The sequence below is a fragment of the Dromaius novaehollandiae genome, chromosome 5, assembly GCF_036370855.1.
Source record: "Dromaius novaehollandiae isolate bDroNov1 chromosome 5, bDroNov1.hap1, whole genome shotgun sequence".
In the NCBI taxonomy this organism is placed as follows: Eukaryota; Metazoa; Chordata; class Aves; order Casuariiformes; family Dromaiidae; genus Dromaius; species Dromaius novaehollandiae.
The window spans coordinates 17,921,971-17,935,451 of record NC_088102.1 but is presented as its reverse complement, the minus strand read 5'-3'; the positions used below and the strand labels follow the sequence as shown (position 1 = coordinate 17,935,451).

General features: G+C 40.3%; 1 protein-coding gene across 1 annotated transcript; it reads right to left on the bottom strand.

The window, feature by feature from the left end:
* Positions 1 to 7,829: 7,829 nt before the first annotated feature.
* LOC112993594 (alpha-1-antitrypsin-like) lies at positions 7,830 to 13,056 on the bottom strand. Its single transcript, XM_026117376.2, has 5 exons — positions 12,921 to 13,056; positions 11,507 to 12,190; positions 10,750 to 11,020; positions 9,954 to 10,101; positions 7,830 to 9,131 (listed from the first exon to the last, which is right to left on the bottom strand). The coding sequence occupies exons 2-5, from the start codon at positions 12,171 to 12,173 to the stop codon at positions 8,931 to 8,933; spliced, it is 1,287 nt and encodes a 428-aa protein (XP_025973161.2). The 5' UTR covers positions 12,174 to 12,190; positions 12,921 to 13,056; the 3' UTR covers positions 7,830 to 8,930.
* Between the last annotated feature and the right edge of the window lie 425 nt (positions 13,057 to 13,481).

The following is a 13,481-nucleotide window of genomic DNA, read 5'->3' as shown; positions in this document are numbered from 1 at the left end:
GCACAAGCTTGCCTTGGAGAAACAATTTCAGGAAGTCTGTCCCAAAGACTCAAGGATATACAAAAAATATAGACAAAAGCTTGAAATCAAGATCTTATACGTGCCATATGGTACACAAACAAAAGATAACGTGAATGAAACTGTCCAATAAAAGTGATATAGGAATACAAATTTAGAAAGTTAATGGAAGGGCCAGAATCTTTATTCCTAAAGTTTGTCAGTCTAAAAGCTTTAAGGAAGTTATGTGGCCAGCCTGTGAAAGACAAACCTCAGCCAGCCTTTGGAGACTCAGCAATGGAGAAAGGACAGTGTGGCTGCAAGTGCAAGTAGGAACCTCGCTGTGAGCATCTTCTCGTGGCACTCCCCTTGTTACCACATCATCGCAGGGCAGGAGCCTCTGTTAGTGCAACTGTGGCAGGCTGAATATGCCAGATCTGCTACTTTGAGATCAAACTGCAGTTAACTGGTCTAAGCTTGTACCCCGTGATTAAATGACATCTAACTGAAAAGTTCACGGTGTTAATTCTTCTCCCCTGCAATCATTTCCTTTGCTTCTCCTTTCTTTGGCATCATTTACTGGCTTATTTATGCCAAAAGCTTTAACATGTACTAATTAAGTTCCAATCAAGCCTTAGAAAGACTAACAGTCTACACTGCACGATGGCTTGCCCAGACAGATGAGCCAATTAGCGCAGGCATGCTGCCAGGTTGCTCTTGCTTTCCTGCATTCCTGCGGAGACATGCTGTTTCAAGGCAAATGCAGGAGGGACCTCAGCCTGTGCCTCTGGCCCTCGCAGTGCACAGAGGGCATTTCAGCCAGCTTGGTAGCTCCTTCCCCTTCCCAGCTGCTCCATAGGACTGCTCTGGACCAGGCAAGTAAATCCATAGACTTCTGCCTCTTTCCAGGGAAGAGCCGTGCTCTTCAAGATGTGGCATGTTTCCTCACAGAAACTCCAAAGACATTTCTGTTTGTGTACCGCTCCACAAAAGCAGATATTTTTCCTGCTCCCTATAGAACACCTCTGCGGAGAGGTGATTCTCTTTACCACCACTGTCAAAGCCACCCTTCTGCACAGGTGAAATAAGAAACTTAAACTTCTCTTGACCTTTCTTGACCATAATTAACACAGGCAAAAGTGGCTTTAAGCTCATACTCACAGCAGTCTCAAGAAGCCTGCTGAGCCAAGCTGTCATCTTCTGCTCTTTGTTCCATTACTTGCCCTCCATATATATATAAGGCAATTAAATAGCAACGTCAAAACTGTCATGGATGCTGTAAATATGCTTCTGAGAAAGCTCTCATTCCTTTTTTTTTTTTTTAGTATTTTGTGCTGGGCATCTAGTAGTTCAGGTGCTTTTGCAGATATTGTGCTAAAAGTCTGACACACATTTCTCAATTAATCTGCAAAATTTACAGTTCCATTTAAACAGAAGAAATCTCATAAGAAATGTCAACATCAGCTACTTTTGAGGAGTGAGAGATGTAAAGAATGTGATGGAAAGCCAACAGTCCTAGTTACAGAATGGTTTGCTTATGGGGCCGTCCCTTTCTGATGGGCACTATGAACCCAATTCTTCACCAGCCCTCTTTCCCAGACTGAAATAGTTTCTGACTGAGGTTGTTTATGACTTCTGGTTTACAGCTACATTTGATTTCTGAAGGTTGAAGCATGTTGCTTTCCCTGGAAAGGTGAAGTGGGGAGGGTTAGTGAGATATTCTGACAGCTCTATAACTTCAACTTCTAAGGCCATAATCTCAAAGCAGTTCTCAGAAAGCAAATAGATCCTCAGGAAAAGCATCCCATGAATCTTTATCTGGAAGAAAGTTGCAGTCAAAGCCTGGGACCAGGTAAACTTCAGCATGCACAGGAAGAAAGTTTCCAACAAGAGAGGAAAGGAGAAAAAGGCAGTTGTATTTCCAGTACTTGACCTGCCCGTGTGCATCAAAATATAGTTATCATAATACTGCACTGTCATATTCATATATATTTTCCTAATAGGGAAGAAATATCATGCTACATGTAAGATTAAAATGACTAAACCATGTTGTATTTGAAGAGGAGAATACAACTCTTTGCCAAGCCTTTGCAGGAGTCAAATAACCACAAACCTTCCATCCTGCCCTGCAGATATTTTTTCTCCTGGCCAAATGACAGAGCACAAGCCAGGAATCTGATATATAACAGAATTACTGAGTTAACATTATGGTTTTACATTAAAAAGAGTTGGAAATGTTGGTGTGAAATGCATTCATTTGTACTCTTCAAGGACAATTTCGGTTTTGTTCTGGCTTTTCCAGTCTTTTAGCAGCCAGTGGTATAATTAAAGTGAGTTCCCTTCAGAAATCATTTTTCAGGTCCATTGCAATAATGAAACTTGCTGCATTCAGGCCCCCCCATTCTGAGCTGGTGGTGCCCCAGCCATGCCTCATGTAAGGCAACCATGTGGCTGGTTGCTCTGACATATGCCAGAGTGATGTATTTGGTATTTTGGGTTACCAATGCTCTGTGAAGTCTGCTGGAGTGTATTGCCTTTAACAATATATCATTTATAAGGGCTTTCTGAGCATTAGTGTGACTAGCAGGTGATGGATGCAAGCTATGTGGATCTCAGACATGGCATTTCTATAGCAGCCAAGTTCCTGGTGGCAATAGAAGCTACATTTTCAGCAGTGAAAAATCACTTGGTTCCTTGGGACCTGAGCAATTCACGAAGTATTGGTTTAGGAATGCATATTAATTATTAGTTGTGTGATAATTACTACACTTTCTCACTACATAATGAAATATATGATACCTGATTTTGAGAAGTCAGACACCACCAAGTGATGTGTCTATGACACGAATGGCACCAACCAGTCAGTCTCCTGCAGTGTTTGCTATTTTCCCCATGAAGAGGATGTCGTGAGTATGTTGATCAATGATCAACACCAGGAAGGGCTGATTAAATTTGATGGTAGGAAGAAAAGAAAGAAATAAGAAATAAGAATACCTCAACAGTGACTGCTGCTGCCTCAGTGCTATTCTTGTCAACCTTCAACAGTGCCTAACATCCTGCAAGAAAAGGAGCTACCTGGTATAGGACCAGGAGCTGGGAAGGAGTTTGCCTGGGCCCATTAGTGAAAAGTGCCAGAGCTACTGCTTTCCATACTTCCTTAGGGTCAAGCTTCAATATTTGCCCTCAGGTTGTTGATCCTTCAAGCAAAGGATGCTAAGCAACTGCTGCCTCTCTATCTCAAGAAAAAGGTAGCTGTTCTGTCTGCCTTTAAACTAATCCTCTACTTCTATTTTCTTATGAATCTTGGTTACATAGTTTGATAGGATCCAGCTTTCTGTTTCTGAATTCACAGGAGAACACCACACCCCAAGACCTTCAGTTCCTAGATCAAAGACCATTAGTTTTCCTACAATTTGACACTTCTGGTGCCAGAGTTATAAACAGTTTCTAGAAGAATATGTCAATCAGCTCTATGTCAAATGGCTCTTTTATAGTATGTTTCACTAATGCTTTGTGTCATGCTCTTTTATAGTATGTTTCAGTAGTGCTTTGTGTCATGCACATTCACACTGAAAACATTTCCTTTCTCACACCTGCATCCTATGTATTTTTAAGTTTTCTGCTTTTTATAGAGTATCTACCTTATATTGCATTCATTAATAGTTTTGATAACAAAATTCCACAATATTATCATAGTGCTGTGTTTATGCAAACATGCTTAGTAGTCCTCTCTGATACTTTTGTCTATTTAATGCTCAGGTCTGTGGCTGTTCATGAATGTGGAGCTGCTATCTGAGAGCCTGAGTGGATTTGTTTATGCACCAGTCATATGATTTTAGAATCATATGTCTTGCAACCATACATCTCCATTACTTCTCCATTGGTTAGACAAATATAAGGATATGTTAGGTACAACAATGTTCTAATAGCAGCTACACACTCTTTGACCTGCAGTAGTGCGTTACAAGCTTCGGTGTTGTATATCAGATTGAACAATGTCATCTGAGCAAGAAGGAATACCATATAATTTGCCTGATGCTAAAAATATAAAATACTTTTCATAGTGAAAACTACTTGGTCTCTACAGCTGCTAACCTGGAAGGATAGTCTACTGTTACCCATCAGCTGCTCTGTTTAATTTTCAGGAATAAAGGAAATATTATTTTTGCTGTATGTTGACATATAGTAAAACATTTAAAGAAACCTGATACTGCTTTCATTTGCCTAATGGTGATTTGTGAAAAACTGAAGAGCATCTTTAAAAATGAAAGCAAAGGCATACCAGCATCAAGGGGAGTCTCTTACTTCAGGGATGATGGGGTCCATCCTCACCAGTTCTTTATGAACCTTGCTAAAATTTTTCTTCATCATTCTCTCCTAATAGTGACATGCAGAGAGAATAGTATCATACAATACAAGAACAGAATATGTCATTCCTTACCAATATAATAACAAGACGAACCTATTTAATTGCTTTATGTTAGAAAACAGAAAAAAAATTATTATTTTGTAAAGGACCTAAATTATGCTATGATTCTATGACAATTCTTGTTTAATGAGGATAAACCATCATCAGGATTATATGACTCAGCTTTATCAGAAATTTTTCGTTTCAAGCAGCCAGTGTCTTCCCTCATCAAAATATGGGCTCCTATTTCTGCTTGCATTTAACAGAGGTATTAGTGGTTCTTTCCAGCAGAATATGCAATTTGCTTTTCGGCACGTGACCTTTAAGGCTGTTGGTTATGTTACATACCTGTAGTTTTTTCCTAGTCGATGCTGCACAGCCTTGGGAACAATGACAGACCTGCACATTGGCACTGACCACTGACCACTTGATATACGTTATTTTCCTTGATTTACTTCAAGCATATTTTTTCTCTGTGCCCCCAAACCAGGATATGTTTTGTTACTTCTTGCTTGTCCCTTCTTTTATGATCTTTAGCACTACTCACAATAGCTGCTGGTTTTCTTCCAATGCCTTTTGACTTCATGCAGTTTGTAGATTAGGGCTAAATTTATCTCCACCGTGGATTAATCCTGGTTTCTGAGCTCCTTGTTCATGCCTTTACGCTTTGGATCAGTTTTATGGACAATTCTTTCCTGGTGATGACAAGACAACAGATACACAGTTTATCGCTACTCCTGTGATGCAAATCCCTTCTCTTACTTCAGAGAGCCGTTCAGTCTGTGCTGCTTCTACTGGACTGGCAGCTCATCTTCCACAGCTGTTGCTCAAAAAACAGCCCTTCAGGAAGACAGTTTCCACCTGCAGCCTTGCAGGCTCCTCTGCAGTTGCAGATGTATGGCCCAGAAGCCACCTGAGTGCAAGCTCGGCATGGGCTACGAAGGGTCCCTTGGTCCTGGCCAGTCTGCAGGGGCATGTGGGACCACCCACACCATCCCATGGGACATGGCTGGGCAGCATCGCCCTGCCACTGGGCTTCTCTACCACACCAGCCGGAAGAAAGCTCCTTGCCCTGCTGTATTGAGACATCTTGTTCATGGAATTCACTGTCACCAGAAAAACCAGCAAGCAAACAAAAACCCCACAAGAGGAAGGAATGAAACAGTGGGTTGAAAGAGGAAACACTGTCCTGAGCAAACTGTGACTGTGCTGGCTCTGTGACAGCCTCGAGGCTGACCCACCTTTGGTCTCCTCTGTGACCCTCCCATACTCATTACCCACTCCTGCTGTCTGCTGCACATTTCAGTAAGTGGCACTTCTTGATCTTTGTAGAAACAGAGAGAGAGAGACAAGGCCCCTATTCCCATTTGAAGATGATTCTCTACTGACAACAATTTCTTGTTATTTATCAGTTAGGTATTACTCCAGTAATAATTTAATACTGACGACAGTGCTAGTGATAGAGGGTCAGTTCTTTACAAAAGTCTGTTTTAGTTTCTGAGACTAAGCTTTCCAAGAATAAAACATGATCAAGACATATGTTTGTTCAGGATTTGGATTTTAGTTAGTTACCTCTTACGTCCAATCTTGAAAGTTGACCTAACATTTCTAGAAAGCCAGACACTAAACTCAAAATTTCAGTGAGACAGAGTCCGGTACATGTGGATAGATGGCATTTTAAGATACTTTAAGGATTCTGAGAGTGGAATAAATGGCCCATAAACATTAAAGAATTGAGCTTTGAGGGGGAAAATATGCCATTAGGACATACTGGTAGAGCTGCAAGTATTAAAAGCATTATATGAGGTGACTGGAACATTCTGGTCTTCTATATTGAAGGAAAATATGTTCAAGATGGAACAAGTGTAAAAAAAAGTGATATTCAGAACATGCACACAATGAAAATCTGAAAAACAGCTAGGACTCTTAAGTATAAAAAAGCATAGGCTAAGGGAAGATAAGGATGAAATCTGCATATATAGAGAGATAAACACCAGAAAAGGAAAAGAGTTATTTCAGATAACAGACATAAGAAATGAAAAGTTTTAAATTGGGTTGAAACAACCTGAAGTTACAGATTAGAGGAAGGCTTCTAACCATAAAAATAGCAGGGGTAAAAAACCAAAAACCTGATTTTATGGAGAAACTTAATCAATTCATGAATAAGATAACACAGTACCTGACTCATGCCATTATTTAAGAACTGATTTATGGGGAAAAATAGGTTACATATATGTCAAGATTACACTTTTTACTGGGGGAGGGGAAAACATAGTTTTCTGAATTCAATAAAATATGTAATTTATTTTATAGAACCATACAGTTACATGTCATTTCAAATTAAGTACCTCACATATTAAGTATCCTTCCTTGGGAAGATAACATATAGGAAAGGGGTACAGTGTATTATAGTTTCACAAAACAGCTCTTAGTACTTTTTCAGACATCAAGGTCAATGCACAGGTTGGATCATGCTCTTACATGCACCTTGATTTTTTCCACCCACTTGCAAATAAGTTTAGCACCAAGCTTACCTCTCAAAGGGAGTTCTGATTGGCAAAAAGTCGTTTTATTTTTTTCCTACTAGCAAACAGGACTATTGATCTGGGGTCCCTGAGGGACAACAAACAAAGTCTCCTGGTATTCCTTCATTTGTCATCGTAGAGCTGGACTTTGACATACTATCCTGAAGTAGACCTAGGATTGCCACTAACTTTTACGTGACCTTCTATAGAATCAGTTTCTGTATTACAACAAGATCAAATCCTTACATGTTTAATGGTATGAAGCCAACTATTCACTACTGAACATTAAGCAGACCAAATAAATACAGCTATCAGTAAGAAAGTTTTGTCAATGCTTTTGGTCTACATGACTTTGAGGAGGGTGCTAGAGTGAATGTCTACTGCTACCGAGCTGACAGCTAGACATGTACAGGATCATATATTCCTTATCAGGATACCTACAGCTACAGTTTGGTAATATTAGTAATACTAATTTAATCTGTCAATGAAAATTAAGAACCTAACCAATCAAGATAATTATATTTTAGAAATAATCATCATCACTTTTAAATTATATTTGTTTGACAAACATTTTAAGACCCTAAAATTAAAAAAGCTTCCATTTATATTTTGCTGTTTTCTGCCAATTCTAGTTATTCTACAACAAAATGATCTAATCAATCATAATTTAAGTATTTTCATTGGCTTTCTATATTTTTATGAAGATATGTTCGGAACATTCATTCACAAAATAAAAGAAAAAAGAACAAAATAATTTAAATATTTACTGATTTGTTTTTCCTTCCATTCATAACCCTAAAACTATCTAGTGTGGCTAGTATTTTAAAATGGTATCAGCTAAGAGTCTCTGTAAAACAACATAACACAATAGAAATAAATTAGACTCATGAAACCTTGACTGAAAAAGTACAAATTTCTAATCACAACACGTTTTTATTCAATAGCAATAATCCACTGCTAATATTTAGAAAGGTGACTTTTCAAATATCACTTGCATTTTGTTTGTGTGCCTGTGGTAATCATCTGAGTTTAAGCAGCTTAACAAGTCCCTAAGAAAGCTCTGTTTTTTCCAGGGAGGAAATACAAACACTCTGAAGTTATAATTTTTCATTCCTTCTCTTTTCTACCAAGTCTGACAGGCTAGCTGGAACATGTGATAGTGAAGGCGGCCTCAGTAGGAGAAGTAACAAATGACAGTGACGAGAAAGCTATAAAAGGAAACTGGTACTATCGCATGGACTGCTTCAGTGTACTCTTATCTCCGTGAAATGTCCTGGCATTGACATGGCTATATTAGCAAAATAAAACAAAAACAAACGAAAGTCTTTTTGCTGTTATTGCTTCCTTTGTTTTTAGAACAAACATCATTTGCAAGGTGAAACAACCTTCTTGTCAGGAGGAGGGTTTCATACAGGAGGAGACAGAGGGAGGCAGGTAGAAGAGCTGTACTGATAAACAAGTTTTGGGGTGTCCTACAATGTCCCAGGCAGCAAACCTTCATGCCATACTCGGCAAAAACCAAAGAAAGGAATGGGATTCACTCCAATATTATGGGGATCTGCATTTGAGATGAGCTGTCAGAAGTCAGCAGGTTAAACAGACAGGACTTACAGCCTCCCACTTCCTTCTCCCTAATGTCCCTTCCCTGCCCTCCCCTGTGCACACTGAGCACGCAGCGCAAGGCAGGTCATCCGAGAGCCTTTGAGCATCTCCAGTGCCCCACAGGAGCACGGCAGAAAGGGCTCATTACAAAACAGGAAAAGTGACTTATGGTTTTTTAACACTACAAGCTATACACAGCTGTAGAGAGGGAGGAAATACCAGTAACTTCTGGGCAAGGAAAAATAGTGTGTGTGTTTTAAGGGATTAGAAACATATATAATGATAAGGGGTGAAAGAAATGCACTAGTACCTAGCGGTGTGTACGTGTAAATGTTTTGCTGGACCGCAGGAATTGAGCCAGCACTGTATGTAAGCGCTACAGCGTGTCCTCTGGCCAGTCAGTTCAGAGGGTTTACGATTTTCCCTATGAAGAGGATGGTGCGGGTGAATTTATCCAGAATCATCAAGAGAAAGGGCCTGTTGAATTTGACTCGCCGTGGAGCAGGAAATTCACCAGATCTCCATATAATTTCCTTCACCGTGACTCCTGCTGCTTCGGTGCCGTTCTCATGAACATTCAGCACGGCTTTATGGATCACCTGCAAAGAGACAAAGTGAAACAGCCTCCACCTAGCATCCTGGCAAGAAACGAGCCGCTACTTCTACTTCAGCATGAACCCTGTGGCTGCCGGATCAAGATCCGCACGCTCTCTCCTGGAGGCTGCAGCAGCCCCCGCTTCACTCCTGTCTAGTGAGCCTGCGTTATGCCAGACGCAGCGCGCGAGCCTCGGGAAGGCCATCGCCTACTGCTCCTCTTCGCACCACAGCACAACCACGTCATCACATCATCTCTGCCGACCGGTGTTAATGTTACACAGAAAACAACCCTCTAACAGTGCACAGCCGAGGAGCATTCAGGATGACTGATGGAAAGAAGCTCCGGAAGTAAACAAACCTGGTAAATTAGGTCAGATTTAGTTTTGCCTTTGGTAGCTTTGTGTATTATCATGAATTGACCCTATCATCTAAGTGGAAAAAAAAAAAACTTTTTGAGGGCACTAGAAGGGCAAGAATAACAGCCTTTTACCCTCTGTATGGTGAATTAGAGGATATTTTACCAAAGTTAATGTGCTACCTTTAGGTAATTTTATTTAGTAGCCAAAAGAACATTTAATTGCATGTTTGTCTTCTTACTTGTCCTCGAACCATGTGTGCATGTGTAACCGCTTGTAAGGGGCGGGGGGTAAGTATGCTTGGCTTCAGCTTTAGGAAAGAAGGGCTCGCTTTGCCTTCAGACTGGCAGCTGTTGATGTTTGAGTATTGCTTCAGAAAGACTGTGATAAACTTTTTACGTGGTATCAGTGCCATATTCCCAGGAACCAACAAATCCTGTGAACACTGCATTGCATGTGCTGACTTACTTTTGAAACCATCAGTCCAGGCTCCTCAGTAATTCCTGACAGATCAGCTTGTTCAGTGAATACATCAATCATACCCACTTTTTTGACTATCTTTTTCACATCATAGGTACCAGAAATAGAAAATCTAGGAATGTGCAGATGTATTTTTCTGTAACAAAGAAATAACACACAGAGAAATTGTCATCTAGGTAGTGCTCCTGAGTGGCTTCAGTCTAGTGACACTTCCCATTTATTTTCCTAAATGTTAAGAGTCTGCTGTGAGGGTTTGAACAGCACATCTGACCAGTACAGCTATCTACAGTAGAGGGCTGGAGTAGTATCAGCCTATGCTCGCCCCTCTCTCCATATATCCACTGTGCTGGGGAAAGGGGGACTTAGGACTGCGGGGAAAGATAGCAAGACACAGTTAAACCAACTCTAGGACAAACAGAGACTCAGTACTGCCAGGTAGAAGGTGTTCTTCAAAAGAACATATCCAGCAGTCCTAAGGCTGTTCTCATATAAAACATGGCCTGGGCCACCATGGAAGTTGTCCCTGTATTGGCGAATAAGTAAATTTTCCTCTCTTGCATACAACGTGGCAAATCCCACATGGCTTTTAACATCCTCATACTCAATGCTTCAAAAGTAGCCACTCCATTCTAGTTTCACAATGCCCATATGCGACAAAGGTGTGCTAACTTTACCTTGCTGCTAAATCAATAGGCTTCTGTACAACAAGACCACCTTTAATGTTTTGCCTTGGTGAGATACATGCTCCTAATGTGGCCTTTCTCACCATAGCAAAACCTCTTACCTGTCTCGGAGGAATTTTTCCCATCGAGACACAGTTCTTTTAAAGAGAGCATCTTCCACTTGCTTCATCTTCCCTTCATCGGGCAAAACAAGTAATGCTGCAGCATTTCCATTGTAAGGTATTTGTACCAGCCAACAGGACAGCTCTTCATCATAGTAATTTCTGTAGTAACCCTTCCGATACATCATGTCAACTTTTACAGACGTATCCTTATCCACAAAAAAATCCTCCTGTTTTGTATTTAAAGTACTGAAGGGTTTTTCCCAATGGGCTGATGACAAAAAGAAATACAATTCAGTGGAATACAAAGAGTAATTGTCATTGTGAATAAGACAGGTCTAGTCCCACAACCTTTCTTTTGTTAGAGCAAATATTATTTTTCAATATACCACACCCTCAGGTGTTACAGCATTGCAGCTCTTTTTTTTCAGGTGCTTAAAGAGCTTCACAAAGAGATAAAACCCCAAATTACCATCTTTCACTTCAGCGTTGGTCTATCATCACGTTAAAGAATTTACTCAGGAACAAAGATATCTGCTAAAAACCCCAGTCTTTCCTCAGCCAGGGGAGGGCACAAACATTGACACTGACAACGCATTTAGATGGGAATCTTTTACAGGAATATTTTGTGAATACTGAACATGGGTTTCTCCATTTAAAATATTTAAATTGCAGTTTCTTTCTCTTAGGTTTTCGCTCCCTGTAATAAGCAGTAAGCATCTAAGTTATAAGCTTCTCACTCTACAACATTTCTTACCTTTGAAGAAGACATAGTTTACAAGAACCATCACAGTGAGAGGATCAAGATCTTCCACTAACTTAACAATTTTCCCATTTGTTTTTTCCTCAATATAACTGTTGATCTGATTTGTAGCACCAGGAGAGTTGTTAAAGTCAATAGAAAAGACTTCAGATTCATAGAAGCGTTTGACATCATCCAAGAACTTCTGTAGTGGTTTTAGTGTCTCTTCTATGAAAAGGGCACTGCCCAGGCTCAGCTGTAGCTCACTCTCTGGACGGTTCAGCATGTGGAGGAGCTGGCAAAAACCTTCATGGATTTCCTGCTCTTGAGTCTTTCTCAGGTTAAAGGCAAGTCCTTCCAGAACCTGCATCAGCGTTGCTGCTTTGGCACCAAGTGCCAGCATTGCAAAGGAAGTAGAGATGCTTATGGGTGAAAAGAAAATATTTTGATTGGTTGCCTCAGATGTGACCAACTTGTAAAATGCAAATGCAAAATCAGCATTGCTGGGAGCTAGTTTGATAAAGGTTGTATTTTTATCTGGATAAACGCCTTCACTCTGAGAACTATGACCTGGGTAATACGTCCCTTTAGGATGATCCTGCTTATTGGGGTGATAAGGGCGCTGATTACAATGGGCAACGATAAACAGTCCAGCCAGCAAAAAACACAAAGTGGGCTTCATTTTCCGTTAAACCCTTTCTGGAAGACATACAGAACATAGCATGGAAATTAATTTCTTCATCGTGTGTACTTCAGCCAAGTAAAATGACACCCTCAGAACACACACTGTTCCCAAAAAACCCCTCACTTCTATATTTCTTGTTCCTGATGCCAGTGATTCCCAGAAACTGTCTCATGATAAATTATTTGTATAATAATTGCTCCCTCAAAAGAAGTCATTTTGATCATATTAACATGTAAAAATAGCATAATACTGATTTTTTTTAAGTTTTCAAAGAACTGGGAGCTTATGACCTTTTCCCCAGTAAAAGTTGGGAAACTGGTGGACGTTGTTTTTGTACTTGGCACTGTATGATAACTACTGCAGCCCTGTAAGTCTTCATCATTTGAACAAATGACTAGAGAGTTAAATCTGTCAAATAAAAATGTGATATAAACACAGATCATATTGTCTAGGACCAAAGTTACAAAATACTTGTACAATTTCCTCAAAGATAAAATATTTGGCCACTGTGGCAGCAAATTCTCTGTAGCAATCTCTGTGGTTTCCAAAATAATTTTTATTTAGCTATGTAAAGTATCGTTTTTACTAGCAGCCAGTTTTTGCTTGTTCCTGGCATGCCCTGATTTTCGCATGATAGATATATCACTTTGTTTACATGTTGAACAGCACTCTTCCTAGACAACAACAAAATCCCCCGATTTGAAATGCACAAACAATCCAAGAGAAAACTGAAAGGGTACTCACAGTGCAACAAAAAGGAGCCTGCAGTGTCCATCTGATCTTGACTGCTCCTTGTTCAACTCACGACCATTAAACAGGATTAAGCAGCATCTACCCATTAATCATTAATGAGTTCAGATAAAAACTACCAGTGAGGATGAACAGCAAACAGTAATGACACTAGATTTTCTGGACAGTTTGTCCAACTCAAGCAAGCTAATACTGCTGGATGCTGGGGGAGAACTGAAACTGTATTTTTTGCAGTTTCCATGTTTGCAGACACTTCTCCACTTGCCACAGCATGTGACCAGGGCTCAGGTGAAGCTAGAGGATTTGTATCTTGAAGCAGTTACTCTCCTCAGTGTGTCCTCCCAGGACAGGGGCTGAAAGCTACAGATTATTGGTATTGGCTGACTAAACACTTTCCTTCCCACCTTCATAAAGCTGGGAGCGTAGCAGCTCGAGGACTGCATCAATAGCAGCACTGTGCAACAGGCAGCCTTGTTGGCATAGAGAAATGGTGCCTGGTATTCACATTAAAAGCCTGCTGTGCATATCTGCTAGTAGAGCCATATCCTGTGTGAC